This window comes from Rasamsonia byssochlamydoides (genome assembly GCF_041956645.1).
Source record: "Rasamsonia byssochlamydoides strain NRRL 3658 unplaced genomic scaffold VTN77scaffold_1, whole genome shotgun sequence".
Lineage (NCBI taxonomy): Eukaryota > Fungi > Ascomycota > Eurotiomycetes > Eurotiales > Trichocomaceae > Rasamsonia > Rasamsonia byssochlamydoides.
Genome location: NW_027192384.1, coordinates 736,628 through 762,586, shown reverse-complemented (window position 1 = coordinate 762,586; position 25,959 = coordinate 736,628). Strand labels below are relative to the sequence as shown.

The 25,959-nt window shown below is 50.1% G+C and overlaps 8 protein-coding genes across 8 annotated transcripts; 6 read left to right on the top strand and 2 right to left on the bottom strand.

Moving 5' to 3' along the window:
- Positions 1-3,823: 3,823 nt before the first annotated feature.
- On the top strand, positions 3,824-5,136 carry VTN77DRAFT_262 (uncharacterized protein; the record flags this gene model as incomplete). The annotated part of the gene is made up of 6 exons (XM_069418479.1): positions 3,824-3,932; positions 3,989-4,001; positions 4,147-4,209; positions 4,297-4,382; positions 4,905-5,027; positions 5,081-5,136. The coding sequence occupies 6 exons, from the start codon at positions 3,824-3,826 to the stop codon at positions 5,134-5,136; spliced, it is 450 nt and encodes a 149-aa protein (XP_069282625.1).
- Positions 5,137-5,157: 21 nt separating this feature from the next.
- On the top strand, positions 5,158-5,712 carry VTN77DRAFT_261 (uncharacterized protein; the record flags this gene model as incomplete). The annotated part of the gene is made up of 4 exons (XM_069418468.1): positions 5,158-5,254; positions 5,303-5,380; positions 5,446-5,526; positions 5,582-5,712. 4 exons carry the CDS (start codon positions 5,158-5,160, stop codon positions 5,710-5,712), a joined length of 387 nt encoding a protein of 128 aa, XP_069282624.1.
- Positions 5,713-11,090: 5,378 nt separating this feature from the next.
- On the top strand, positions 11,091-16,044 carry VTN77DRAFT_260 (uncharacterized protein; the record flags this gene model as incomplete). The annotated part of the gene is made up of 5 exons (XM_069418457.1): positions 11,091-11,484; positions 11,540-11,663; positions 11,716-12,024; positions 12,087-12,817; positions 12,878-16,044. The coding sequence occupies 5 exons, from the start codon at positions 11,091-11,093 to the stop codon at positions 16,042-16,044; spliced, it is 4,725 nt and encodes a 1,574-aa protein (XP_069282623.1).
- A 1,205-nt stretch (positions 16,045-17,249) lies between these two features.
- On the top strand, positions 17,250-18,470 carry VTN77DRAFT_259 (uncharacterized protein; the record flags this gene model as incomplete). The annotated part of the gene is made up of 1 exon (XM_069418445.1): positions 17,250-18,470. The coding sequence occupies one exon, from the start codon at positions 17,250-17,252 to the stop codon at positions 18,468-18,470; it is 1,221 nt and encodes a 406-aa protein (XP_069282622.1).
- Positions 18,471-19,048: 578 nt separating this feature from the next.
- On the bottom strand, positions 19,049-20,116 carry VTN77DRAFT_258 (uncharacterized protein; the record flags this gene model as incomplete). Its single annotated transcript, XM_069418434.1, has 4 exons — positions 19,049-19,138; positions 19,288-19,496; positions 19,579-19,972; positions 20,048-20,116. 4 exons carry the CDS (start codon positions 20,114-20,116, stop codon positions 19,049-19,051), a joined length of 762 nt encoding a protein of 253 aa, XP_069282621.1.
- Positions 20,117-20,660: 544 nt separating this feature from the next.
- VTN77DRAFT_257 (uncharacterized protein) lies at positions 20,661-21,702 on the bottom strand (the record flags this gene model as incomplete). Its single annotated transcript, XM_069418423.1, has 2 exons — positions 20,661-20,955; positions 21,026-21,702. 2 exons carry the CDS (start codon positions 21,700-21,702, stop codon positions 20,661-20,663), a joined length of 972 nt encoding a protein of 323 aa, XP_069282620.1.
- A 913-nt stretch (positions 21,703-22,615) lies between these two features.
- Positions 22,616-23,131, top strand: VTN77DRAFT_256 (uncharacterized protein; the record flags this gene model as incomplete). Its single annotated transcript, XM_069418412.1, has 2 exons — positions 22,616-22,791; positions 22,846-23,131. The coding sequence occupies 2 exons, from the start codon at positions 22,616-22,618 to the stop codon at positions 23,129-23,131; spliced, it is 462 nt and encodes a 153-aa protein (XP_069282619.1).
- An 839-nt stretch (positions 23,132-23,970) lies between these two features.
- On the top strand, positions 23,971-25,933 carry VTN77DRAFT_255 (uncharacterized protein; the record flags this gene model as incomplete). The annotated part of the gene is made up of 3 exons (XM_069418401.1): positions 23,971-23,974; positions 24,040-24,366; positions 24,426-25,933. 3 exons carry the CDS (start codon positions 23,971-23,973, stop codon positions 25,931-25,933), a joined length of 1,839 nt encoding a protein of 612 aa, XP_069282618.1.
- Between the last annotated feature and the right edge of the window lie 26 nt (positions 25,934-25,959).

Sequence of the window (25,959 nt, the reverse complement as noted above, 5' to 3'; positions counted from 1 at the left end):
GGGAAACATCCATCTCTAAGCGAAGATGTCGTTTTTAGAATTGTTTTTCTAGAAAAAAGAAAAGGGCTTAATAGTATCTCTCTTCTATAACCTCACAGCATAGATGATTTAGATACTCTAGTGGTTAGATTACATAGAACTCAAAGCCTCATTTTCTTCCTAAAATGAAATTTAATAATGTAGCATGGTATATTATGGAGGTGTAGTTCAAAGGCAGCGTCGGGGTAAAAGAAAAAGAGGAAGAAGAAGAAGAAATTAGTAATAAAAAAAGTAAATCATTAATTACTTTTTTTTTCTTTTTACCTGAGGTTAGTACTTTATAAACGTTATTTTAGAAAAGACGTTCGATTTCTGGATCGTGGTTTAGAAACTATCAATAGATTTCTCTTTTTTTTTTCTTTTTTTTCTTTTTTTTTCTTTTTTTTCTTTTTTTTTCTTTTTTTTTCTTTTTTTTTCTTTTTCTTTTTTTGAAACTCCCCTAGCGCCTATGAATGAGTCGTACCCTTCTTCTCGTCTCGTTCCATGCGTACATCATGAGTCGTGACAAAGCACCTGACATAACCTCCACGAACTTACCCCACACGACATCTTAGCGACCCACTCCCCAAGGTTGCAGATTATTGAATTTCTCGAAGAAGGAACTGAGCTGATTTTGGCAATAGGCTTATGCTTGGAAATTAACCTTGATCGTATTTCTCCGAAATTTTAGGGTTTCCCCATCACATGGCCCGCGCTTGCCCCACACGGAAGCAACGCCATGCAACTTTATTTCGACCTCCAAAACTCAATTAACAAGGCTGTTTCAATCCCCCATATAGTTACGCTCCTGATATTGAGATATTCGGTTATTATACACAGATTCGTGAAGCTTTCTAGAATTTGAGAAAATCACCAGATATATTACATGGCCATGCTTGGTAGTAAGAATCTTATCGAGGGTCAAGAAGATGCAGAAGCCGGTGCCCAAGACAGGTGGGCTCAATTGATGCTGGTTCTGGGCCAACTTATAGAAAGAACCGCAATATTGGTTATTCAATCGTACTCCTTTTATGGAGGAAGCTGTTTCCGGACTGAAACTCCCGAAGTAGAATCCATTAGCTGACCGTCACAACGACAAGGCCGGGAAACTGCCACTCCACACCGTGGATAAAAGCCCGCTGTCATAAGGCGGCCCTGCAGAAGGAACAATCCTTCTGAATCTGGGCTTATAGTCCGCCTATATTCTCATGATCCTGATCTTCTCTAACTATCGTCTTCAGTATTGTCAAGCTAGGAGTTCTAGTTCTTCGCGCCAAAATAGATCTTCTTCTTCGTCTCTGTTGACGGTATGCATGTATACAGAGCCGTCAACTCCTTCTTTTGCTACTCGGTGAATGAACCTTGAAAGAGGTTCGACGTTCAGTGAATATCTCTTACAAGGTATGTCACCGAGGCTCCTGCCAATTCACTGCTCTCATCAACCGAAGGCTTAGGAGAGGCCACCACCATGTCTATAAAATCCCCCAACTTCCCACGCTTTTGCACCGTCCCACGTATCCATTATTTCCTCCTCTCCTTATCCCTTCTTCTTCTTCTTGGATCAAACCTACACAACCGATAAAATACACCAAAATGGTCCAAGAAGCCTGGTCTTGAAAAGCTGTTCAAAGATATCTTCTATCTTCGTTATTATTACACCTTCCTTTCATACTACCATTTGGTCGCCGTCTTCCTCCTGCATAACCAGCAGCAGCAGGAGGAGCAGCTTTCCTATTTTCTTGAAAGGATGGCAGTGAGTATTATCCATGACAGATTCATGTGGCAAGTATTAATTGTTGTACAGCCCGAGGACGGGAACAAACATTTTGGAGCATTTCGAAAATTGCTATCTTTTTTTTTTCGAAATATCGATTGAACTCTGACTTAATTTTCTCCGAAAAAAAAAAGTCTTTGAACATCTATCTGGTCGTCATGGCGCCAAAGGTAAGCAGATCACATCACACATATTCAAGGCTGCAGGTATCGAGCAACTGATCAAACATCCTACAGAAGACCGCCGCCGCCGCCAATATTGTCCCTGTCGTCGATGGGAGAAAGTAATTGTGGACCCTGAGTCCACCCCCTGTGGGGTTGAAAAAGAACAAAAGCAAGAAGAAGAATGACGTCTCCACTGTGCGCAAGAAGGATCTTAAACCCTAGAAGAAAAGGTAACCTACCTACATGTTGATAACGTACGTACGACGTCGGGTTCTAACAATGTCGTCGCAAAATATTAGATGGAGGCAGAAAGCCCTCCGAAGGGTCATACAACTATCGCAGAGCTGCGGCTCGGTATATACTGCCGCTACTGCAAGAACGATAAAATGGTCACTATTATCGTCCGTCGGGCAGATGATCCGTCGCCAGATTCTAGCCAGTGCTCAAGTGCCTCTGAGTCTCTCCGACAGAGGCGTAAGGTTAGCGGAAATGAATGAGGAGCGGCGGCGGCGAGCAAGGATAGAATGGAGCATTAATCAATAATCTCCATTCTATCGCCCCGTCGCCTCCCGGGGGAAGGGCTGATCATCTCTCATATCCGGAGGATTATCCGAGAAACCGCCAGCTTGAAGCCCGTCACTGGACATATCCCTGCTGAGTCTGCTGTTTCTGAGCGGATGGCCATGGATGGAGGGGGGTGGAGGGGGGTAAGGGGTTCGTTCTTGTTTCAGAGTTCGCGGAACTTATTGACGCTTGCAACGGTATAATCTTCCAAATGACGACCTCCGCTGGAGTCCTCGACACCAAAGAAAGATCGCATAATGGTAAGTTGTCCTCGCATGTTAATAATGTATGAGACGTGATTTTGATAATGTTTTCTAGGAGGAGGAACTACGCCTCTACCAATATTCCTGATCGATATCAGGATCCACTACAATTCAAAGATACGATTTTTCGAGTTCCCATCATGCCGAATGACATGATATCCACGACTGCCATCAGGAGTGGATCGTTAAGGAAATGACGACATGGTCGTAGCGGCCGCTCCAGGAACGTCCAGCCTCGCCTGAAGAACATCACCATCTTATCCGCGACCTAGTTGCAGGAAGCAATCCACGAAGCTCAAAAAGAAATGGATGATTACCTTGATGTCAAACCCCCGAATCAGCAAAGACACGAAGAAGAAACCCACACTAACCCCAGACACTGTCTACTTCAGAGACACTCGAAACAACAGATTGGACGATGGGCGAGCTTTGCTTGTAAGTATATTTCTAATATTAATTGGACTTGTACTCTGTTAATTATATTAGGATGACAAGGTAACGTCGTATATACCATGGGGACAAGTGACTATGAAGGCAAACCCTGCAGAAAATGTCATGATGAAGAGTTGTCGCATCGTGATCATTTCGAGCAACAAGCAGTACACGACCAAAGAAGTGGAATGGTTTTTACTACGCCGCCGTCAGCTAATTGACGCCGGAGATAATGACGATGACCTCCTTCGCCAACAGTTACCTACAGCTGTGAACTTTGAGGGGGAGAGGGAAATGGCATATATGCCATGCTCCCAAGACATCCGTCCTCGTCAGGACGAGCGCCCTATGTCGACTGCTCGGTCAACCTTCGCCACCGTACGAGGTATCATACGCGAAATATTAAACAGGGAAGTGAAAACTCCACGCATATAGAATGGTGAAAGAGGATGGATGGGAAATCTACTTCCGTGTTCTTGCCAGATTATCGAGTGCTCCACTCAGCATTTTTTATCTGGTCGAGAGCATCCTGATGTTCATCATGGACTGACTCGACTGATACCCGATTGACCAACTGTCGGAACAAGCCCCGGGAAGAAATCCAAACGATGCATTCAAATCATGATCAACCCCACAGCTCCATTATCGTCGGCGAGGTTAAGACTCCGTGGACTACAGATCTACCACTGTTCCTTGAGAAACTGGCTCGTTTGCTTGGTATGTCAATTTTCTCAACTGTTATACTGGGATTTCACTGCTGATCGATTAGATAGAGCTGCTTGCAAAGTATATGGATGATTACGAGTGTAGACACGGGTTTCTGTCTACCTACGAGCAAACAATGTTTTGAATAGAGTTTGACAATTTAAATTCCAACTCTGCTGCTGGAACAGGACCCGTGAGAATGAGCGTAAAAGAGTGCATGGTATAGCTGGTATGTCTCGCAAAATGGACGACAATTGCGTTATTCTGTGACGCATGTGGAAGGGATCAGGTGCGTATCATTTATTATATTTTTGTTATTCTATTCTATTTTGATATTTCTCTAGACTGAACGCATCCCTACAACCCTCCTACTTAGGTTGGAGTATCAGGACGAGGCAACCAACCGCGGGTCCTGTGACTGTTGTGAGAAGGATAGAATTCTCACCGACAGCTTCAACTACGGTGAGCTGTTATGCAGACAACGGTTGGAGAGATGCGAGCCAGATTCCGGAATGAAGCTCTTCACGACTAGTAAAATGGGTCTGGGCATCAAAAACTCCAGAGCCAGCAAGAGGACGGAAAGATGTGGTTTTTTACTTCCTCCACCTCAAGTTTCGATTCATGGTCAACTTGGAGAAGCCACCGACTTTCTCTTTGCCTCACCTCCCGTGGTACTGAAGAGACGAGATTCAACCGCCCATCACAAACTCATGGTACCGATTGGCAATCTATTTGACAATATCCCCCCCATCGGGTAACGAGGAATACCGGACAAGACAGCACACAGCTTACGTCCGGGCTAAGCGAAGCCCGCCGGGTCATTTGACACACATCAGACCGTCGATAGTTTCGCTGCGTGTACACCATTCGTATGTCTGGTTTAACCAGGACATCTCGGGGTCACAAGTAGCGGAGCGACTTCCGCAGAGACATGATCAAAAGTATATGGTATGTGGGTCAACACAAGACAGACGATTGGATTAGGTAATCGACCCTCGCCATTTGAACCGAAACACACTCCAAAGCGGTCCATCTGTTCGCTTGTATGCATGGGCATGGTGGCTTACAAAAAGTTATTCTGCGAAGAATTTTCCGTGTTAGGAAAAAGTGAGTGTTTTTCTCCCCCCTTCAAGGAGGTTCATGATACTGACTCATTGTAGTGTCCGCTACAGACACAGCTCAGTCTCACAAGCTTCACAAGCTTCGTAGAAGATGATGTTGACTTGCCGGGAGAACCATGCCACCAGCTCTACGTCCAGCCGATCCTAGAGCAGCTGCAACGCCCTGCGCCTGCGCCTGCTCCTGCTTCTGGCCCGGCCCTCCCTCCTGTGCTGGTAAGTTTACAATCCCCAATCAGGTTTTTCAATGCTAACCGCGACTAGGCTGTCCTCATTCCTTTGCCGGCTCCGCTGGTAGTCCTCCCTCCTGCCCTGGTGCATACTGCAATCATGGCCCTTGGCGTAAGTAATCTCTACAAGTACAAGAAGCCTTCACCAAGACAGATCGCAATATTAATAGTTCATAGCTGCCCTGGCACTATTTGATCCGTCCGCGGATCAACCTCCGGGAGGTTCATACTTGGGTGTTCCCAGCTCTGGCCGTTTAGGCAAGTATTCTCCCATTTGTAAGATGCTTTTTTGTTCATGGGCTGACTTCACAAGATGCTGATCTTCCCTGGCTCGCCCCCGTCCTGTGCGGGAACTCCTCGTACGGTGTTGGACTGCGACCACAACAAGCTGGACCAGATAAGTCCTGTCCAGTGTCAGTGTCAATGTCAATGTCCTGGAAGTAACCGGAGATGTGATCGAGGGATATCCTGCGGGTACGAAGAATGACGGGTTACACAACCACTTTCCCTTTGTCTTCTTTCTCTTTTCTTTTCTTTTTTTTTGTTTTTTTTTTACCAGAGGTCTACTCCGGTAGACCTTCGCTGGGAAAGGCGAGAACTGTGAGGGTTGTGGACTTTGGCCCATGTAATATCAGGCACCAATGGGCATTTTTTATCATTAGAGTTCTCGCTGCCTTTGGTGTAATTGCGTCCTTTCCCAATTGCATACCTGCGAGAACCTTGTGGTTCTTGCTACTTGCAAGATTTTTTTTTGCATTTCTTGCAAATTGGGGCGTCGTTTCATTGGGTTGTCCGTTGGTGCGGAGTCTTCATTTGTAAGGAAAAACCTTTCTGGTGGCTTGAGGTTGAGTGGAAAGGGTCTTGGATCTGTATTAAATGGTAAGTGGAGATATTGATATTGCAATTGCAACGTATTAGACTGATTGCTGATTGTCAATTACAATATCTAATGCCGGTATATCTGTTGGGAACTCATGTCAGCTCTGAGGCATGACACACACCCACCCACATATCACCTCATATGAGAGCGGTTGGGAAAGTATACAACCGTTACAGTCATTGAGCAATAGGAGGCTAAAAGCCGAAAACATCATGGTCATTGGGCTGTCCTAATAGCTTTTTGCATCTCTATTTAGAACCTCCATGCCTTCTCCTACCTCGCTACCGCATTTATTCTCGACGTGGAAACCGCAATAATCCGGGAAGATATGAGGACAAAGGCGTCAGGGGAAAAAATATACACGGAATTCTACGAGATATGGTGAGAATTAGATTTCTAGGGCTATTGAGAATATCTGGCAGCTTCAAAGTCTTTTCGTCATTATCTGTCTGTAGACTAGCCCTCCTAGTCGATCTAGTTGTCCTATCCACATATGAGAAGAGCAGGCCATAGTTCATAAGTATGCTTATCTAGACCATCTCTCACCCATACACATACACCAAGGCACGCACAGACGTTCCCATGGATCAGGGTCCGGCCTCATCTCGGCTGCTCTGGTGTGGTCCATTGCAGCCCTACCTAATGCATGGAAGCAGGCAACTCCAGCTCTTGGGGACTGGGGTGATGCAATTAGGTGCTTATCCAGGTGGGTGGGGTAGATAGGTAGATGCCTAATTAGGAATGTGGTGAGGTAGGGAGGTAGGGTGGGTTGCACTCCACCAGACCCTACATCCTCCCACCATCCCTCCATCTCACACTCTCTCCACACCCACACTTTCTTCATCCACCAACGTGGCAAGCGACTAATTCGAGCAGGGATTATGTATGGTGTGATCTAGAAGCATCCGTCGAGCCAGGTAGATAAACTAAAGGAAAAAAAAAAAGGGAATGAATAGATTGGACGATAGTGACGAGACTGGTAATTAGTTAGGCAAGTTTCGGCATTTCTTCATCCTCTAAGATCGTAGTGATAGAAGGGATCTAGACTCTTCCTCTCCTTGCTTGCATGCACGCCTGATGGACGACTTCCACCAGTTGCAAAAATAGGCATACGAGCGATAAGCTACCTAACTAACCAATTAGCCTGAAGAATCCTGGCCTTAAAAAAGCACCGTACGTCCACCAGTACACCATTTCATTAATATAAGGCTGATATTAATATTAGTATCATGATGATATACCCGCATGCGGTAGCAGGTCCGCTACACTACCTATGCATGTCATTTACGTACTGTACCTAGCTATGTATGTGTTGGACGTACATATGTATGTTATGTTGACTGTACAAGGATTGTCCATATTTTGTTTTCCTGTTTCCATCGCTGAAGATGACTCGTGAGGAGAGGAGATATGAGGCATTACTTGGATAAATTCTCGACTTTGTGTCTTAGATAATGTGATAAATGTGCAGGCAAGCCGGAAGGATGCGATTTTCTCCTTCCTAGATTCACTGCAATAAACATGGCCATCGAAACGGAATTACGCAGTCTGTCAAATAAATATTTCTTGCTACTTTATCAAATTTATCAAGTTAACCATTACCTGTTGGACACTGCGTTATCTCTCTCTCTCTCTTTCCAAATCGGTAGATTACGCTTATGATGTTGTAGATGTTGTAGATGAATTCATCGTTCGAGGTTGATGTAATCATATTGTACTCGCGAAGGTTATCGAGTCATCGACATAGATCTGTATCGCGTATAGTTGCGATGTGGGGCAAATGCTCCCCCTAAACCCCCAAAAAGGTTTTTGTTCAGTTAAAAAGAAAAAAAATCAAAACAGCCGAAAGATACTGTGTCAAGATTTGAGAATTCCGCTTCACTGATAACCACAAAAAAAAAGCCGCGTTAACAGCGTTCCCTCGTGGTGGGGTTTGAAGCGGGGTCGATGGCAGAACTTATGCATGTCAATTGCTGGCAATCACGGAACGGATTCAACCCAAAAGTCGGGAAAGGTAAACGTTAACGACGATTTTCCCAGGCGAGTCAGTTGCAGACTACCTCAGGAGCGAGAGTCATAGCATTCCTTTTTTGCGACATCCATTCGTATCTTTAACGTGGCTGGGAACCTGATTTATTGCTGATTTTGGAGCTTGGGCCGCCTGTCAGGCCTGCCCCGAAGTACTCGGTGGGCAGCCTCGAGTCATCGACACTTGACTATTAGGGAAAGCGCGGGAGGCTGACGCCGGCAGATGCACGGTCCAGTCTGTGGAGATTCTTCAGCGATCTGCTTACCCGAAAAACACGATCGACTAGACATAGCTCCAAGGCGTTGTGCAGGTAATAATAATGAGACAATAATTATAACAATGAGCCAGCATCCAGCAAGTGTTTCCCCGCTGTACCAAGCCCTTGGTACGGAGCAGCAGATCTCATATATGAGTACTGACTGTGGTATGCTTCGAGAAAAAAAGGAAGGAGCTTCTTGATCTGATAAGGGACATGCAGTGTGACGAGATGCCCCTCTCTCGGTGACAATGGACAATGGACAATGTGACCTTCCCCCCTCTTCGCGGCCTGTCCCTCACCGCTACTGCCGCCATCCAGTCCGATTTCAAATTCCGCGAGCAGTTCGAGGGACAAGTTCTCCTTTCGGGTTGAGTTGCGTTAATTACGGAGTGCTGTAGAAGGGCATTGCTCGGGGATACCTAAAAGACGCTAGCTCTGCCTCAGCGAAGTCACATTCTCTCTGTATCACTATCACATCACGTTGCCTGATTACGACTCACTGACAAGAGCATCCTTTGGCGTCAGCTGCTATTCACGACATTAGGAGGATTTCTCTCGAGAGACTCGGGCTGTGATCCACTGGGCACATGACCGCATTGTCACCAAAGCTAGCACGCACCGTCTGGAGACACCCACCCACGTTTCTCGATTTAACGGCGGCTAAAAGTACTCCATAGGTCAGGAGCAGCCTGGGCGGGATAAAACAAAAGCTAAAATGGTTGGAAAGTTGCCAAGGGTGAACCTTGATCTTATTATAGGCACTCTGACTTTGGGGGACAGGGTTCCGATGCCTTTTTCGATCAATTAAGCAACCTTGCCTCTTCCAATGACGACAGTTACGATTGCTCCAGCAAGAAATGGTGCCATCGTACCGTCACCGGCATGAAGATCCAATTGCGCCGATATCGTACGATATCTGTCAATGGCTATAGCCCAGCAATCGCCATGACCAATAAATTATCTATATACGGAGTACGCATAGTAACAACCTGCGGACACGGCATGAAGGATTCGCTGAGACCTAGCCATTTGTATGGAGTGCTGTAGTTTCTACATATCTGTCCTGCCAAGCTGTGTACGCGCCGGGCCTTGTTTAGCGGGTGGAGCGACAGCAGTCCCGCGATCGTGATGGCCGGGGACAAGCACTCTGACTGGGCACGGGAGGTGACGAAGTTGCAGCGCGAAGAAGCGGCACCCGCCAATCACTGGTAGCGCCTGCCTACCATCGCAACTGCAGTTCCTGGCAGCTTCCTTCGTTCCTTCCTCTTGTCCTCCATCCTCTCCTCCCCGCTTCATTCGTCCCGCCCCTCATCAGCATTGCTGCCCGCTCTACCAAGAATGAGGCAGTGCGGACTAACCAGGTTCGATTGTCAATGAGTTGATCGGGCAAGAATCGACCATAGACGAGTCGATTCCCTCCGATAAAGTTCACGGCACATGTCACCAGACGGTTTCCTACAGTCGGAGAGGGCCTGAACTCCGCGATTGCATGTCGCGGTGTCCAGCTGCAGATTGATCGATTAGGTTCCTATCACTAGAATTTTACTAAGTCCTATGGCTGCAGTATGAGGTAGCGTTCGGTTGTCATCCGATGCGAGCTATTGAGAGCTTGGACAAGGATCCGCCCTCCTGGGCATGCAGGAAGCACATCAAGCCACCCTGGTCAGGGCCGACCTTGGATCTGCGATGCTCGCGAGCATGGCGGATCTGCAACCCTTGACGCTCGTTGGCGCTGGCAGTAAATTATCAGAGAACCACATGAGCCATTCGAGTCCAGTCGCTTTGGCAACCCCGCGGGTCGACCTTCTGGTTGGCAGGAAGCGCTCGTGATGGCTTTTTATTTTCTTCCTGGTCGTGAGCTCCGATTGCCTAGTGATTTGATATTCGGATCGGCCTTTCTGGGGCTTGCCTTACCATGATTGTTCGAGCGAGTAATAATTTCCACCCTGCCATTCCATTTTCTTTTTATTTTTCGGCGGTGCCTGCGTCAACTTTTCCCTGCCTTGCCCCTCAATAGATTCAAAGTTACCCCCGTACGCACGCGGTGGTTTCTAAATATTACTGCTCCTCCTTCTGGACCTCCCCTTCATTTCTCCGACCCTCCTTTCCACACCCACCGACAAAAAAAGAAATTTCTTGCAGGCCTCTCCAGCTGCAAGGGGTTCTCCTGAACAAGCAAATTGGAGTAGACCGTCAAGCGCTGCCTTCAGCCTTCGGGGGGTGATTCTGCTATACACACAACCTGTATGAGGCGACGGTGGTCACTGATTCGCGCCCGGTCGTCTGGACATCAAGGATCTGGCAGGTAGACTGACTGTCGCCTGTTCGACTTTGATCCCGACTTTCAGGGTAAGTAGAAGCCTTTTGCTTTTTTTTTTATTCCATTTCGTTTCTTCTGTGGAACGTTCTCATCAATTCTACTACCCCTGGTTGTATTACCATTTTTTTTTTCCCGATTGTAGTGTTGTCTTTTCTCTCTCTCTCTCTCTCTCTCTCTCTCTCTCTCTCTCTTTTTGTTACATCTCAAGTTTACTCTTGTGGAAAGAGATTTTGCTCCTCTCCTATGTAGCGTTTGTTGGAAAGGTTGATTGTGTGGTATCACACTGATCGATGGGATAGCTTTGTCCGCCGAGCTGTGCGCGACCTCTGATAAAATGGCCGAATTGGGCTGGCACCGGACGATGTCTTCTGGTTCGCGCTCAACAACGACGGCGCCCATCACACCTCTCTCTCAGGCCTTGGAGTCGGAGCTCGAGCCGTGTGCGTCAACAGCTTCTCTTTTCCTGTACTCTCAGGGTTCAGTGATCTTATGCCTCCATCATGATACGCTGGCGATCGATCGACGTTTTACACGCCACCAAGAGAAGATTGCCTTCATATGCGTTGACAATGTCAGTGAGAGAGGAGCGGGCCGTCTGGTCGTCAGCTATGACTTTAGTCAGACGGCAATCGTATGGGATCTGTTCACTGGGAATGAAATCTCACGATTCGCTTCATTCGAACCCCTTCGAGTCGCGGCATGGATGCGGAATGGAAACGTGGCGTTTGGTAATGATCCTGGAAAGCTGAATTGAGCATACAGCCCATATTGACAATGATCCAGGGAATGGCAAGGGCGAAGTGATACTTTTTGAACCTTCGACATCCGAGCACATCTCCACCCGTACCATCTTTGATCCGATCACGGCATTGGCTCCAGGCGCGGACTGCCGTACCTACGCAATCGGGTGGGTGACTTGACCGGTATATATTGAAGTTGGTTTGTTAACACTATTCTAGGTACCAAAATGGCTCCATCCTCATAGCTACTCTGCAGCCCACGTTTACGATCCTGCACACCTTGACCACATCGAGAGGACCATCTCCAATCGTATCGCTGGCTTGGCATGCGTCCTCATCGAAGCAGAAATCAGATATGCTTGCCACCCAAACTTCTGATGGTGATCTCAGGGTCTGGAGCGTAGCTAAGCCCCCAGGTACCGAATCTCCCCGGGTGATCCGGGTACTCAAACGATCGGAACCGTACGCGAATGGACCGAAATTCATGGCGTGGTCAAAGGGTGGAAGAATCGTGCAGTATTCGGACCGGTAAGGTGGCTCAATGGAAAGCAGGATGTGTGCAGACTCGACTGACTCATGGCTGATTTCAGAGAAACTTGGATCTGGGATGTCAGAACAAAACATGTAACCTACGAAACCGTGCCCACGATCGAGGATGTTATTGGTATGGCCAACTATGGACCAACGGCAACACTATTCACTCTGGGTCCCAACCATACCGTTCAGCAATACGACCTGGAAAACCCGGCCATGGTGGCGAATGTCCAACATCTCCCTAGCGATCCCCTGTTGCGGCCAATGTCGCCGGGATACTTGGCTGGGGGCAATGGTGCAGACCTGGGGCGGGCTGGTATCGAGGCAGTCAGCCAGCAACGGGCCGATACAGCGAGTCCGCTGTCCGGCAGAAGTCGCACCAACTCGATGAGCTCCCGAGCTTCTTCTGGCCGTGTCCGCCCATTTTCTCCCCCGGTGAAATCCGCCTACAGCGGAACTACCTTTTCGATGACTTCACCCCTTGGTCGAGTGGCGTCCCACACCACAGGAACATCGATTGCCTACGGTTCAGCCGCGTCGGTATCGTCCGCAACCCGTTCTCGCAGCGGTTCGCGTTTGAGGAATGAAGTAACCCTCAGTCCTGCTGACAAGCCTTTGGAGGATCTGTTTCCCTACACCAGGGCTCGTGTCAATGACGTTCCGTACACTCAAAAACAACGCCGGCCTATTGACGAGTCACACTTGACAGCCGATGATCTGCGCCGACAGATGCTGAGCATTGTCTTTGGATGGGAAGGGGACATTGAAGGATTGATCCGGGATGAAAGTAAGATTCTCAACCCTTATGCTTAGCTGTGACGAAAATGTATTGACCTCGTGAAATTAGTGAGTCGACACCCGCCTGGTAGCCAAAATGCCATCTTTCTCTCCCGATGGTTGGGAGACATTAATCCTGATCAGATGTTTGCCATCATCGGCTCGGGATCGGTCTCCGCTTCCGCCTGGATGTTCCTGGCCCTCAGCCAGATGGGTGGCCACGAGCAAGCCAACAAAATCGGACAGACCTTTGTCCAGCGACTGTTGGAGATTGGCGATATCCATGCTTCTGCAACCATCCTCTTGGCTCTCGGAGATCGAAACGACGCGATCGAGGTTTATGTGTCCCGTAATTACTTTATGGAGGCCATTTTGATGACCTGTCTATTGATGCCTTCCGACTGGCAACGGCAATCCTACCTCGTCCGTCGATGGGGTGAACACGTCGTCTCGAATTCTCAGCAGCAGTTGGCAATCCGATGCTTCATGTGCACGGGCGTGGAGCCTTCGGAACCCTGGACTTCTCCAACTGCCCCGAGATTTGGTGAGCTGCGGGTGACATCCCCTGAGCCACAACCTCCTGTTAGCAGACCGAGTGAGCAATCACAGCCAGGAAACAGTAACCGGATGACCGTGAAGAACTCGGCGCTCAAGCTCATCACGTCATTTGGGCCGCAAGACAACCGGTCATTCAGATTCCCCGGTCTCAAGTCCGACGATCGCACGCCTACCAACGTCCCCGGAGTGACGCCTATCGCGGAATCCGCCGTTGGAGAGTCGGCTCTGTCTCCAGGGGGGCTCGGTTCTTACAGACTCAACAATATTCGAAGTATCAATCATGCCATGTCTTCAAGGACCTCTACCCCTGGCGGCTTCACCCGAAATCGACTGCCTTCGATAGGAGAGACACCAGTCGATGTCCAGCCTCCGACCTTCCCGGCGCCGAAGTCACTTCCAACGCCGGTGGATTCCAGCTCCGAAAAAGAAAAGACCACTGGTGATAATGTCGAGAAGGATTCGAAGGACAACGATGGCAACGGGGACGAACAACCGCCTTTGGTTCTGCTGACATCTGCGAGGTACGATCCGAAAGACAGTGAGGGCCCTAGTCCTCAAACTGCTGTACAAGCGTCATCGAACCAATTTGAGAGCATCAAAGGTCTGCTGCCGTCTCCCCCGGCAGCCGTGTTTGAGTCGTTGAAGGAGCAGGGACGCGGCCGAAACGGTTCACGGGATCGCAAGCCGGAGGGGCTGCACATTCAGTGGCCTCCTCCGGAAGCATCTGAATCCGAAACTGGTGGATATCCAACCTATACTCCTTCGCATGAGCAGACCGACACCACGGCCGACACCAGGAGCCCCGCATCAACCTTTCACAGTCTCAAGTCGGGCAAAAGTCCCAGTGTCAGCGGCCGCAGCATCGATCAATACATCAGCAGCCTCGAGGAGGCAAACTACTATGCGAAGCACTATCGTCGCCATCATCTCCGAACTCGTGACCGGCGCCACACCGACGCTGATAAGGCCGAACGCAAGCACAGTTCGCGAAATGGCTCCGTCGAGTCTCGTGGTCGCAGTAACAATCGCTATATCCAACCGGCCAAGCGGTCGCCGTCTTCTCCTGTGCCAATGTCTCCCGAAGAATTCGCGAAATACAATGCAAGCACCGAAAGTCTTGGAGGAAGCACTGACACGAGGAAGCATCGGAGCCGGAGCCATGGGAAGGGAAGTTCGCGAGCACGCACTCCTTCCTCTACAGCGGACCGCCGTCACCGGTCCTCTTCACGGGGTAAACTGAAATCGTCGAGTCGAAACGCAAGTGGTCGCCGAAGTCGAGGACGCAGTCGCGACCGGGGAGCCTCCGCTGTTCGATCTCCAACCTCTCCGCTCCCCATGTCTCCATCAGGTGACGACATCCGTCGATTCGAGGAGAGCCTCCGCCTTGTCACGATTGATCGAGAACGCTTGCGATCTCAACAGCGGAGCTCCAGCCGACGTCCCGAACGAGGGTCCAGTGCTCGCCGCGACCCATCGCCAGACCGAAGACGACCAAGAGCACGATCGCAGAGCCGTCAAGCACGGGATAACAACAACAACAACAACCCTAATCCGGAGCAGCCAGCGTCAGCTGCTGACCCGGTAGATGAATCTCAGAAATCAGCGCCTTCTTCGGGTGTCTTGAGCCCTGCTGAACGAACCAAGAGAGAATTGGCAGCTGCCGAGCTCGAAGCACGTCGGTTATCCCTCGCGCGTCGTCCTTCAGCGCCCAATATTCCTCTACCTGGTGAAATCCAAGCTGCTGCCGCTGCTCCCGCCACGGGCTCTGTTGATAGCCCTCCTTCATCTGGCGGATCTTTCACCCAACGACTTCGGAGCAGGAGTAACGCCAGTAGACCTTCGCCCGACTATCCCAACGGATCTGACTCCAGCTCCTCACGCGGCCGTTCCACCGTTCCGGTTGGACTGCCAGCGACTCCACGGGCGATGCGTCACCCTAAGTACAGTGACGGATACATCGACGAAGACGCACCGGCCGTTCCTGATATCCCGGTTACACTGCCGAGTACGACATATCAAGCGGATGCTGCCAGGATCAGTCGATCCATGTCTGTTCCAGTCGGTGACTATCAGCCAGCTGTTCCGATAGACCTGCCGCATCACCCAAGATATAATCCAGTGATCCCTCGGAGCCGATCAACAAGCAGGACCCGAGTACCCATGGGCCACCGTCGTGATGGCTCCCGCGATCTTCACTCCATGAACAACGTTGTATACGGATCGCCCCCTGCTGTATCTGTAAGTATCGAGACGGATGGTCTCCAGGATACGAAAGCTTCGGCTCCTCCGATCCTGCCAGAACTTCAACATCTCACGACACCACCGCCGCCACCTCCTGCACCAAGCCCCGGGTCAAGAGAATCACTGAAGGACGCGGAGACGATTAACATTGTGATTGATGAAAACGCACGAGTTGGCGATGAACTACCTCGTCCATTCACTACGGGACCCACCTCGACTGCTGAGACGCAACCTGTGCGCGAGTTCCGGAGAATGTCTGTCGAGCATCGTCGTGGCAGGAGCATCAACGAAAGCATTGCGACGAAAATTAGGAATTTTACCGGCCGGATGCGAAGCACCAGTCGAGGACCTGGCGCGCGATCTCCACCAGCCGAATCGCCTGACAAATTGTCTCCATATGAAAGTATCCAGATGGTGACGGCGGAGAATCGAATCTGAGGCTTCAGCTTGATCTATCTTTTGAGATGTTCATTTTGTTTTCTATATGTCCTCGGAATATGTTGCATTGAACCCGATAACGAGCGTTTTTCTCCCTTCATACAATCATTTTAATAATGCACCCTTTTTCGCGGTGGACCTTTTTCCTCTTCAACCACCCTATCATGTCTTTACGAGCGCAGAATTGTATGATATTCTTCTCGTTCTACCGCCACGTAAATTACTCGCACACGCGTACATACGCCATACCCATGTCTATACTCTTTCAGTCAGTTTTCTGACAAAATGTCACTATTCAAATTTGATCGTCGTTCCTTCTTCGTCACATTCTTCGGACGGACTCTTCTCGCTTCCCTCTCTGTCTTTGAATTGATTGATTGACTAAACTGTCAGCCCGCGAGGGCGATATACGGGATGTGACAGGAAGACGAAAGGCTGAATCCTGGATCAAACAAGATTAAAAGATTATATTGAGCAGGAGAGAGATAGAGGATGCGTGTTGAATGTTCTGTATATACCAGGTATCTACCTACCGAGGTAGTCTAGTTGTTGAAGCTGGCAGGATGTATGTAGGGTGCGCACAATCAAATCGACCCGTTGATTAGTTTGTCGATATTGTCTAGAAATAGGTGGATATATGTACTGTACATCCAGTACTGAAGACTACAAACCTTGTATTTGTCCTGAAATGATAAGATAAGCTAGACATTAACTCGTATTTAGATTACACTTCCTGTATAAGTGAGATGTGAGAGAGATAACTGTCTCTCTTAGCTCTTTTCATTATTTTTCTTTCTTTTCTTACTTTATTTCTTTTTCTTCCATTTTCCTCTTTTTGTCTTTCTTACTCTCACTCAAACACACACATATACTATCTACTTTTTTTTTCACTCTTGTTTTTTAGTTCTTTGTAATGGATGGAACCGTCCTTTGAAGATCGGTACTACGATGTTGATGCCTAAGGCGGGATCCCACCCACCTGGCAGCTTTTTCTAACCGGTTGCGGATCGCGCGCTAGTTAGTTAACTAACTAACTAGTGCATCACGCTGACTAAGCACATCTCCAACGTCATGTGTGGAGTTGATCCCCAAGCTCCTCACGCAGCATTCTTCCAGGCGGGCTCTGCTGCAGTTTGAAATCGAAGGCAATTGCCAATTGTTGCACAATATCACCGGCCAATTCGCTTCGGCGGTGGTCCTCCAGCATGGTCCTTGACGACGCGTCGCCGCAAGCCAGCGGCTTCGAGGAGGAGGGCCGTGCTCCTCCCATCGACCCCAATTCCCCATTCGCGAGATACTACCCTCTCCAAGTCAAGCCCGAACTCTTCAAGCGACCGAGTCTTTTGACCATGTACGCGTGCTTTGGCGGCCCTTGGTTCTGGGAGCGACGCGTGAAGGTGGCGATCAAGAAGCGCATCGAGAACCACATGAAGCTAGTCAAGCGGTATCCGACGCAGGACGAGCTGGACGCGTATGTCGGCTACACGAGCGAAAACGTGAGCCGGTCGCGGCTGGGCTTTTCGCTGGGGCTCATGACGGGATTGTCGCATGCGTACTATAGGATTCAGAAGGAGGTCGATCTGCCCAAGGGGGTTCCCTTCCGCCGCGCGCTGTGGGATTATTTGCAGGCTGCGAGGGTGTCGGATCCTGAGGCTATCCAGAGACTTTTCACGGGAAGTCTTGTGCGCATCATTGGCTGGACCATGTTATTTCATCTCTGTGGTATAACGTACGCGACTTACCAGGACACGATCGCCGTCCTGAAAGACCCCCGGATGGCGCGTTTCCGGAAGGAACTTGACGAGCTTCATATTCGTGGGAGGTTTGGCCGTCCGAAGGAGCGCGCCGGCGCGCAGATGGAGACGCAGGCGGAGCAGCCTGGTGAGTCGCAGACGTCGGCTGATACATACGATACTGTATCCGAGCGGAAAGGGCTGTTTGGATCGTGGGGACGACCAGTCCAGGATCAGGCAGATCAATCGAGCAAGAGCCACGATTTCTTCGATGACGCCAGTCCCACCGCGCCAGAGTACCAAAGGGAGGCTTGGTCGTCGTCTGCTTCTGTTGATACTTCTACTCCGTCAGAGAATGTATGGGAGCGCATCCGTCAGCAGAACGCCGTGTCCAGCTCCCGCTCTTCCAGCACCTCCACCTCCAACCCCTCCAACCCATGGACGACGATAAACCAGAACTCGTCCTCCTCGTCGTCGTCTTCGCAGCAGACCCAAAACCGAAGCAGCCCCGACTCCGCCTCCGCCTACGCCAGTGAAGAGCAACAACGCCAGCGGGAGCGGGAGCAGGCACAGCGCGAATTCGATCGCTTGCTGGAAGAAGAGCGCCGGGTATCGCAGGAGGGTAGCAGCAGCAGCAATGCGGAGGAAAGTGGTAATAATAAGGGAGGATGGGGAGGATGGAGGAGGTGGTAAAAAAAAGCATGACGGTTATTTGGTGTATACGTGTGTGTATATGTAGTGTATTATAGGATTGGATTGGATCAACTCTATGAATACAATCGATACATAGTATCTGCCTCGATGCTGATCAGTCTTTTCTTTCTTTCTTTTCTTTTCTTTTTTTTTTATATTTTCCAAGAGAGGGGGAAAGAAGGAGATTGAGTTTGGTTTCGAGGGGAAGACTTTTGCCCTGTAGGGCTGTTACAAGTCACTATATCAGCGGAATGAGTGCGTTGCGTCTCGTCTCGTCTCGTCTCATCTTATCTCAGTAGCAGCGATTCTGCAGGTGAATGGATATTCATAATTATAAAAGCATATACGTCGTTGAACAGTATAGTATATTCGTTCGTTATCCACCAGGTAAACAGGACAGGACAGGAAAGGACAGGAATCAGCCTCTCTGGCAACAGATAGAGCAATGACATGCCATGTCATGTCGTGCTCTTCCTCACCTACCTACCTACCTCCGTCACTACATAAACTCGCCTTCCATCTCATCTCATATCTCATCTCATTTCATCATCTACTATTCCTCTTATCTATCGATATATCTACCACTTCTCCACATACGGCCTCAAATCCAACTCGTAAGCGAACGTCGTCCGCGGCTGGGTGTGCAGAAACCAGTACGAGTCGGCAATCTAGATCATCGTCAGCAAACACAGTACAGTACAGCACATACTGCAATCAGAGTAAAGAAAACAGAAAACAGAAAAGAAAAAAAGGAAAGTAAGGGGGGCAAAAAAAAAAAGGGGAGGGGGGGGGGGGGGGGGGGGGTTGCTTCACTCACAGCTTCCGGACTGAGCTTCGCGTCCGGATGAGGGAATTTGTACTCTTTCGTTCGAGGGATATCGATCACGCCGTCGACGATCACATGCGACACGTGCACGCCCTGCGGGCCGAACTCTCGAGCAAGGCTCTGCGACAGCGCGCGAAGGGCGAATTTGCCTGTTGCGAAGGTCGCGAAGTTTGCTGATCCTCTGACGCTTGCCGTTGCGCCTGGTATCAATCATTAGAACTGTCCGACCTCTCTCAGAGGATAATTTATTGGTCATATTTGTATGTGTATGTGTAGGCATACCAGTGAAGATCAACGTAGGCGGATACTCCAACCCCAACTCCACCCCCTTCAGCAACAACGGCAACACCGCCTGACTGAACAGGAACGCGCCCCGAGCTTGACTGTTATATCCCGCGACGAACTCCTCCTCAGTGAGTTCGAGGAAAGGCTTCCGCACAAACCCACCGCCCGGGTTGAAGATGGCTGCTGCGAGAGGTAGGTTGGGGAATAACTCCTGCGATATCTTGTCGAAGGCGGCGCGCACGCTCTTCGCGTCGGACAGGTCGGTGCTGATTCCGACGGCTTTTCCGCCGCTGGAGTTGATTTCCTGTACCACGGGGTCGAAGTTTGCTGGGTTGCGGGCGAGGACGACGACGGGGTAGGCTTTTGCGAATCTGCGCGCGACGGAGGAGCCCTACATGATGTCAAGTCGTTAGCAGGGAGTCAGTGTACTCGGATGTTGATAATCTTTCTTGTAGAGAATACTCACCGTGCCAGGCCCAACACCCGCGACGACTGCAAAGGCTTTTGCTGCTGCTGCTGCTGCTGCTGCGGCCATTGTGAGAATAGCAAAGTGTAGACAGATGCAGTTCGTAAAGTTTTCAGTCTTGTGGAATCAATTGCAGCTATTAATTAGTACCTTCCACAATCACAATTCAAGGCTCGTTAAGTAGGGAGAAAGCTTGATTGTAAATCGCTGCTTAGAAATATGAAAATATGTCCCGAAGATTAGTAAACAGAAATAGAATGGGATGGGGGATTAGGAAATTAAATTCTTCCAGCACAATCAATCAAGACAACGATCAATGGTGCAATTGCGATTGGATTTTACATCAATTAATTAATTAATCAACGCAAACAAGCTACATGCGCTTACCTTGGTTGTCGTCTGTCGAGGGTTGTGATGGATTTGTCCGTCACGAGATTTATCCGTTGATGTCGTCATCCCGGCAGTATGCGGGGCTTGATTGATTATAATAATAGACAGCCATACCCCGCAGGTAAGGTACGTCGCTAGGTACCATGGATGCATGCAACAAAAGCAACGGCCAAAATAGTTAACTGAGTTATTTATTTACTTACATGCTGGGCAAGTTCGTAGTTCATTCCTTCTTTCTAACATATATGCCCTCAACGGAGCATTCCTTCCCATTCAGAAACTGGCCCACCACCTCCATATATCGCTTCCGCTCCTCCCAATGCGGCATGTGCGCACTTTCGGCAAAAGTAACCCAGGTGACCTTGTCCAGCTTTCGGAAGAAGGGCTCCACGACACTGTCTTGGGCCTCGTCGTACCGCCCGTTGATCAGCAACGTGGGCGTCTTGATCTTGTGCAGCGAGTCGACAATGCTCCAGTCTTTCAAGGAGCCCACGATGTAGAATTCGGATGGACCGTTTCTGTTCCCGAAAAAGGGCCATAGTCAGCAAGTTTCTCTCTCAACTCCCGTGGTGTGGGGTGAAAACATACGCCGTCAGATACACCGTGGGATCCTTCTCCACCATCCAGTCCGCGCTATCCTGAAGGCCCTGCGGCCACGGATCCAGACGACACACGAATCGGGCCATAAAGGCCATCACCGCATCTTGATATTCCTCAGACTCGGTCTGCCCTTCCTCCTCGCACTTCTTCAACACGTTCTGGACGTCGGCTGGCAGCGTCTCCCGCAGTCGATTCACGGCCTCCCTCCACAGGCCCACGTCGGCGGGCGCGTTGGACAGGATCAGTCGGCGCAGGCCCGCTGGTTGTCGTATGGCAAATTCGGCGCCCAGCATCCCGCCCCAGGAGTGACCCAGGATGTCGAACCGGTCCGAAATACCCAGCTGCTGGAGCAGGTTCTCCAACTCGGCGATAAACAGGTCGACCGACCAGAATGCGCCGTCCCCCTTCTTTTCCGGGTAGTGTGTCGATCGCCCGTTCCCGATCTGATCGTACAGGATGACAGGGATGCTACTGGCCAGATCGGCCAAGGGCACCATGTAGTCGTGACAGGCGCCGGGTCCGCCATGGAGCACGACCAGCGGCACGACCGCGGGATTGCCTGGGTCCAGGTTGCCGTATACGCGATACCATGTCTGAGCGGGAGAGGGCAAGGTCGGGAAAGTGAAGGGAACTGAGCCTTCGCGGACAGGAGTACTTGTAGCCATGGTTGTTTGCGTACGTCGATTCTGGTGTCGGAATTGCTGTGTTCTGTTTCTCGGGGGGACGGGCAGAGCGACAATAGCCTCAGGTGCTGGGCGCGAATGCCCCGCACTATACTCCGTATGATGTACGTTAAGGTCCAATCATTGTTCCCGAGGTCAACAGGAAATAGATGTAAAACAGGTACCAATACACATCCAGATTTTCTGACTCCTCCATCATCCTGGTCTGAACGACATGACAGCTTCCATGTCTACTGAACGCCAATCCCACCTAGCAACATGGTAGAGCAGATGATCCAAGTGCCCTGCCAACGTTTGTGGAAGACTGTCGGGCAAACCAGACCTTTCTTGCTTCCACAGAAACCAACAAGACTTTATGTAGCCCGGACACCTAGTTCGTCCAGAGCTCGGGGAGTTCCGATGAGTAAGCAGCCAGCACAAACAGCGAGGTAGCACTGCATGAGGTCGATCCAGTAAGATAATCGGAGTAAGATTATCAGGGTCATTTAAGTTGATTGACATGATAGGATAGACGCAAGTGGTATTCTGTGCCGTGCGGGTGTCTCTCTCCTTCGCAGGGCTTCATGAATGCCCACGGCGTTGATGAGATGATGGAAGAGTGCTTGCTGATGGAAGCTGTCTATGGAGTACGATGAGAGAAGATGACTGTGCGAACTAGGCCTAAAAAGGAAGCCGGCAGTGGTTGGACTCCCTACCCAGGTAGGCAGGTACTTTAGTTCCCTCTGGGGTAGGCACCCCTCTCAGGCCTTTTCCACAGGAAGCGCGCTTGGATGATTCTATCCTGCAGGGTCCGAAATGCACGTGAGAGACTCCCGAATTGAAGTGATGGAGTCCAGCAACCTTCCTATCTAGGTAATGCCCGCCTTCCTTGTGGTTCGCGCGAGTTTCAGCGCAAATGGCGGCATCTCACGCGATTGCGATCTCACGTCAGTGCGTCCACAACAACCTTGCTAAGATCTGTCCTACGTCGTACGGACTGGCCGACGTTATCCGGCACGAAGGTCTTATTGCTAGAATAATTCCGAGAAGACTTGACAGCGGGTGGAAACATCGTGCTGACTACCAGGTGCAGTGAGTTGCAGCCTTTGTGTGATCTCCGAAGCCTTTATCTTATCGCTCTCTCAGCCACCCACATGACGGATTGATGCGAAGACCCTTCAAGCCTCGACCATCCAGATGTCTACAGGCGCGGCTTTCATCGGGCGTTCTACACATTGGACCTTCTCAAACGGGCTATCAACAGGTATTGTTTTCATTTCTGTTGGGCGATAGCATGCGATCATGCGCCACCATGGCGGGATGTTGGTGTGTTTTTGGCACTTGCGCCGATGTCGTGATCGACAACAGTTTGTTTCTCCACTCTCCTCGACCCGTTCCGTCGAACTTTCCTTCGTGTCGCGACTTGCACTGAGTCTAGAATATTTCCGACAGCTAATACCAATCGAAGATTCTGTTAATTAATTAATGGCTGGTGGCGCTGGATAGGTCAGCTTTCAGGAAGTCTGAGCGGAGCAATCGCTATAGGGGCTACGTCGCTATCTGCTCCTGTTCACAGACAACGGGTCTGGCCGTCATTGGCCGGTCTAGCAGCGCTCATAGCATGCACGGAGTACTCCGCATACAGAGTGTGATCTGCTGCTGGAAACCCAATTCCCTGGGGTGAGACAGAATCCCTCCAGGATGGTTAGAGTTAGATGAATGTATGTAGCCAGATAAGTGGCCTGTCCGGATTCCGTTTCTCAGTCCAACGTTGCATTCTGCTAGCGTCTACGACCCTGTCTCAAGACAATCAATCTTAGCGCGTGACAACAAGCGACTCGAGCGACCGATATTAGCGATTCCACGCTTTCAGCTGCAGACGACATCAAGGTCCGTGAATTCGCAATGCCGTGGACTCGTGCTAAGGCCCTGCCAAGGAGTCGCGCCGTCCTAAAACAATGCTTCTCCTATCAGTAGCCAGTTAGCAAACAGCCCTTGTTCGGGCTGTCTTGGCGCATATTCCTTATCATTGGTCAAGCATCTCTTCGACCATCATGGACTACTGACAGAAGGCACGGGGGATTGTCCACTCGTCCTGCAAGTCCCGCCGTGCGCTACGACTATACCAATGCTACACAGAAGATGCATACATACATAAATAGATAAAAAGGGTGGCTCTGCCCATCTTATCTACTAACCTCCAGACCTCGGCTCGACTGTCTACTCGTGCCCCAGCTCACAGACGGTCATTACTGTCGAAGACCAGCCACAATGTGTAGGTGTTTTCCTCTACCACTTTCCCTTCTCTTCGGTTAATGGCCACTCACCTGCTCAACCCAGCTGGCAATGCCGGTGAACATATCACCGGCGACGTGATCGCCACCACCGTCCCGGACGAAGTGATCGAACCCCATGGCCAGAACTCGTTTGCTGTCCCTGGCGACTTGGCGAGAGATGAGGAGAAGGGAGGCTTCGAGGTCACTGCCACGACTGATGATGAGGAATATCCAGCCCCAACAGAGGAAGAAAAGAAAACTCTCCGCAAAATCGCAGACAACCTGCCGATAGCATCGTATGCGCTCTGTATCGTAGAGTTTGCGGAACGCGCGTCATACTATGGCGCCCAGACAGTCTTCTCCAACTTTATCGAGTTTCCCCTGCCGAAAGGTAAGTATCTGTCTCCTCACACGTGATGAATTTCTGTCTGATAGATGAACTGTATGTAGGTGGTAATGGAGCGGGCGCTCCACCCAGAGGATCAGAAGAGACCGCTGGCGCGTTAGGGCTTGGACTACAGGCAAGCAACGGACTTGTTCTGGCTTTTACGTTTCTCGCCTATGTCATCCCCATCTTTGGCGGTTGGCTCGCAGACGTCAAAACCGGGAGATACACCGCTATCGTGATCGGAGTCTTGATCTGTGGAATCGCCCATATCATTTCGATTTTCGGTGCCCTTCCGTCGGTTCTGCAAGCTGGCCCTTCACATGCTGCGCCGCCGTTCATTATCAGCCTGGTCGTGTTAGCCATTGGAGCCGGTATCTTCAAACCAAACATCGCCCCCACGGTCCTTGACCAACATCGCCATCAGAAGCAATACACCAAGGTCCTGAAATCCGGAGAGAAAGTCATTGTGGATCCCGAGGTTACGGTTCAAAGAACGATGCTTATCTTCTACGCCATGGTGAATGTTGGCGCTTTTTACGCGGTCGCTACTGCCTGGTGTGAGCGCCTCGTCGGCTACTGGCTTGCCTACTTGCTTGCTGGTATCATATATTTTCTTCTCCCCATTGTTTTGTTCGCCATCTACAAACGCACCAAAAGGTATCCTCCTACTGGATCAGAGCTCACTAAAGCAATCAAAATCATTTTCACCGCTCTCCGACGAAACCATTTCCGGTTCTGGCGCAAGAATTTCTGGGATGCTGCGAAACCCAGCGTGCTGGCCGCCCAGGGTGTGACCAATATCGGAGTTGACTGGGACGACAAGCTCGTTGACGACGTCCGGCGAACTGTTTCCGCGTCAGCCATCTTCTTATATTTTCCAGTGTGGAACCTAAACGACGGTGGTATAGGCTCAGTTTCCACTAATCAAGCCGCTTCCATGACCACTGCAGGAGCTCCCAACGATCTGTTGAGCAATTTCAATCCGTTGACGATTATCGTGACCGTCCCGCTTCTGAGCCACGTGATTTACCCTTGGCTCAATCGGCACAAGATCAAGTTCGGCCGGATCAGCCGTATTACCTTTGGCTTTATCTTGGCGACGATATCCGGTGTGATCGGTGCCATCGTCCAGTGGCGCGTTTACAAGACTTCACCATGTGGCTATTATGCTTCCACCTGCGACGGTGTCTCGCCCCTTTCCGTCTGGTGGCAGATTCCAAATGTCTCTCTTGGCGCCATCTCCGAATGCTTCTGCAACGTCACCGCCTACGAACTAGCCTACGCCCGCTCCCCCAAGAGCATGAAAGGTCTTGTCATGGCTATCTTCCTGTTTATGACTTCTCTTTCGAGTGCGTTAGGCGAGATCATTTTACCCTGGACGGTGGATCCGTACCTGATTTGGATTTGGCTTGGGCCGGCGATCGCTCTCGCCGTCCAGACAGTTATTTTCTGGTTCCGGTATAAACACCTGAATGATGACGAATTCATGACTTACGAGGAGGACTACCCGAAGCTGGAGGAGGTACAGCAGACGTCCGAGGTGTCACAAGAGAAAACTCAAGTCTTATAGTGGCAAAGTTGTGGGGATGGGAGGTC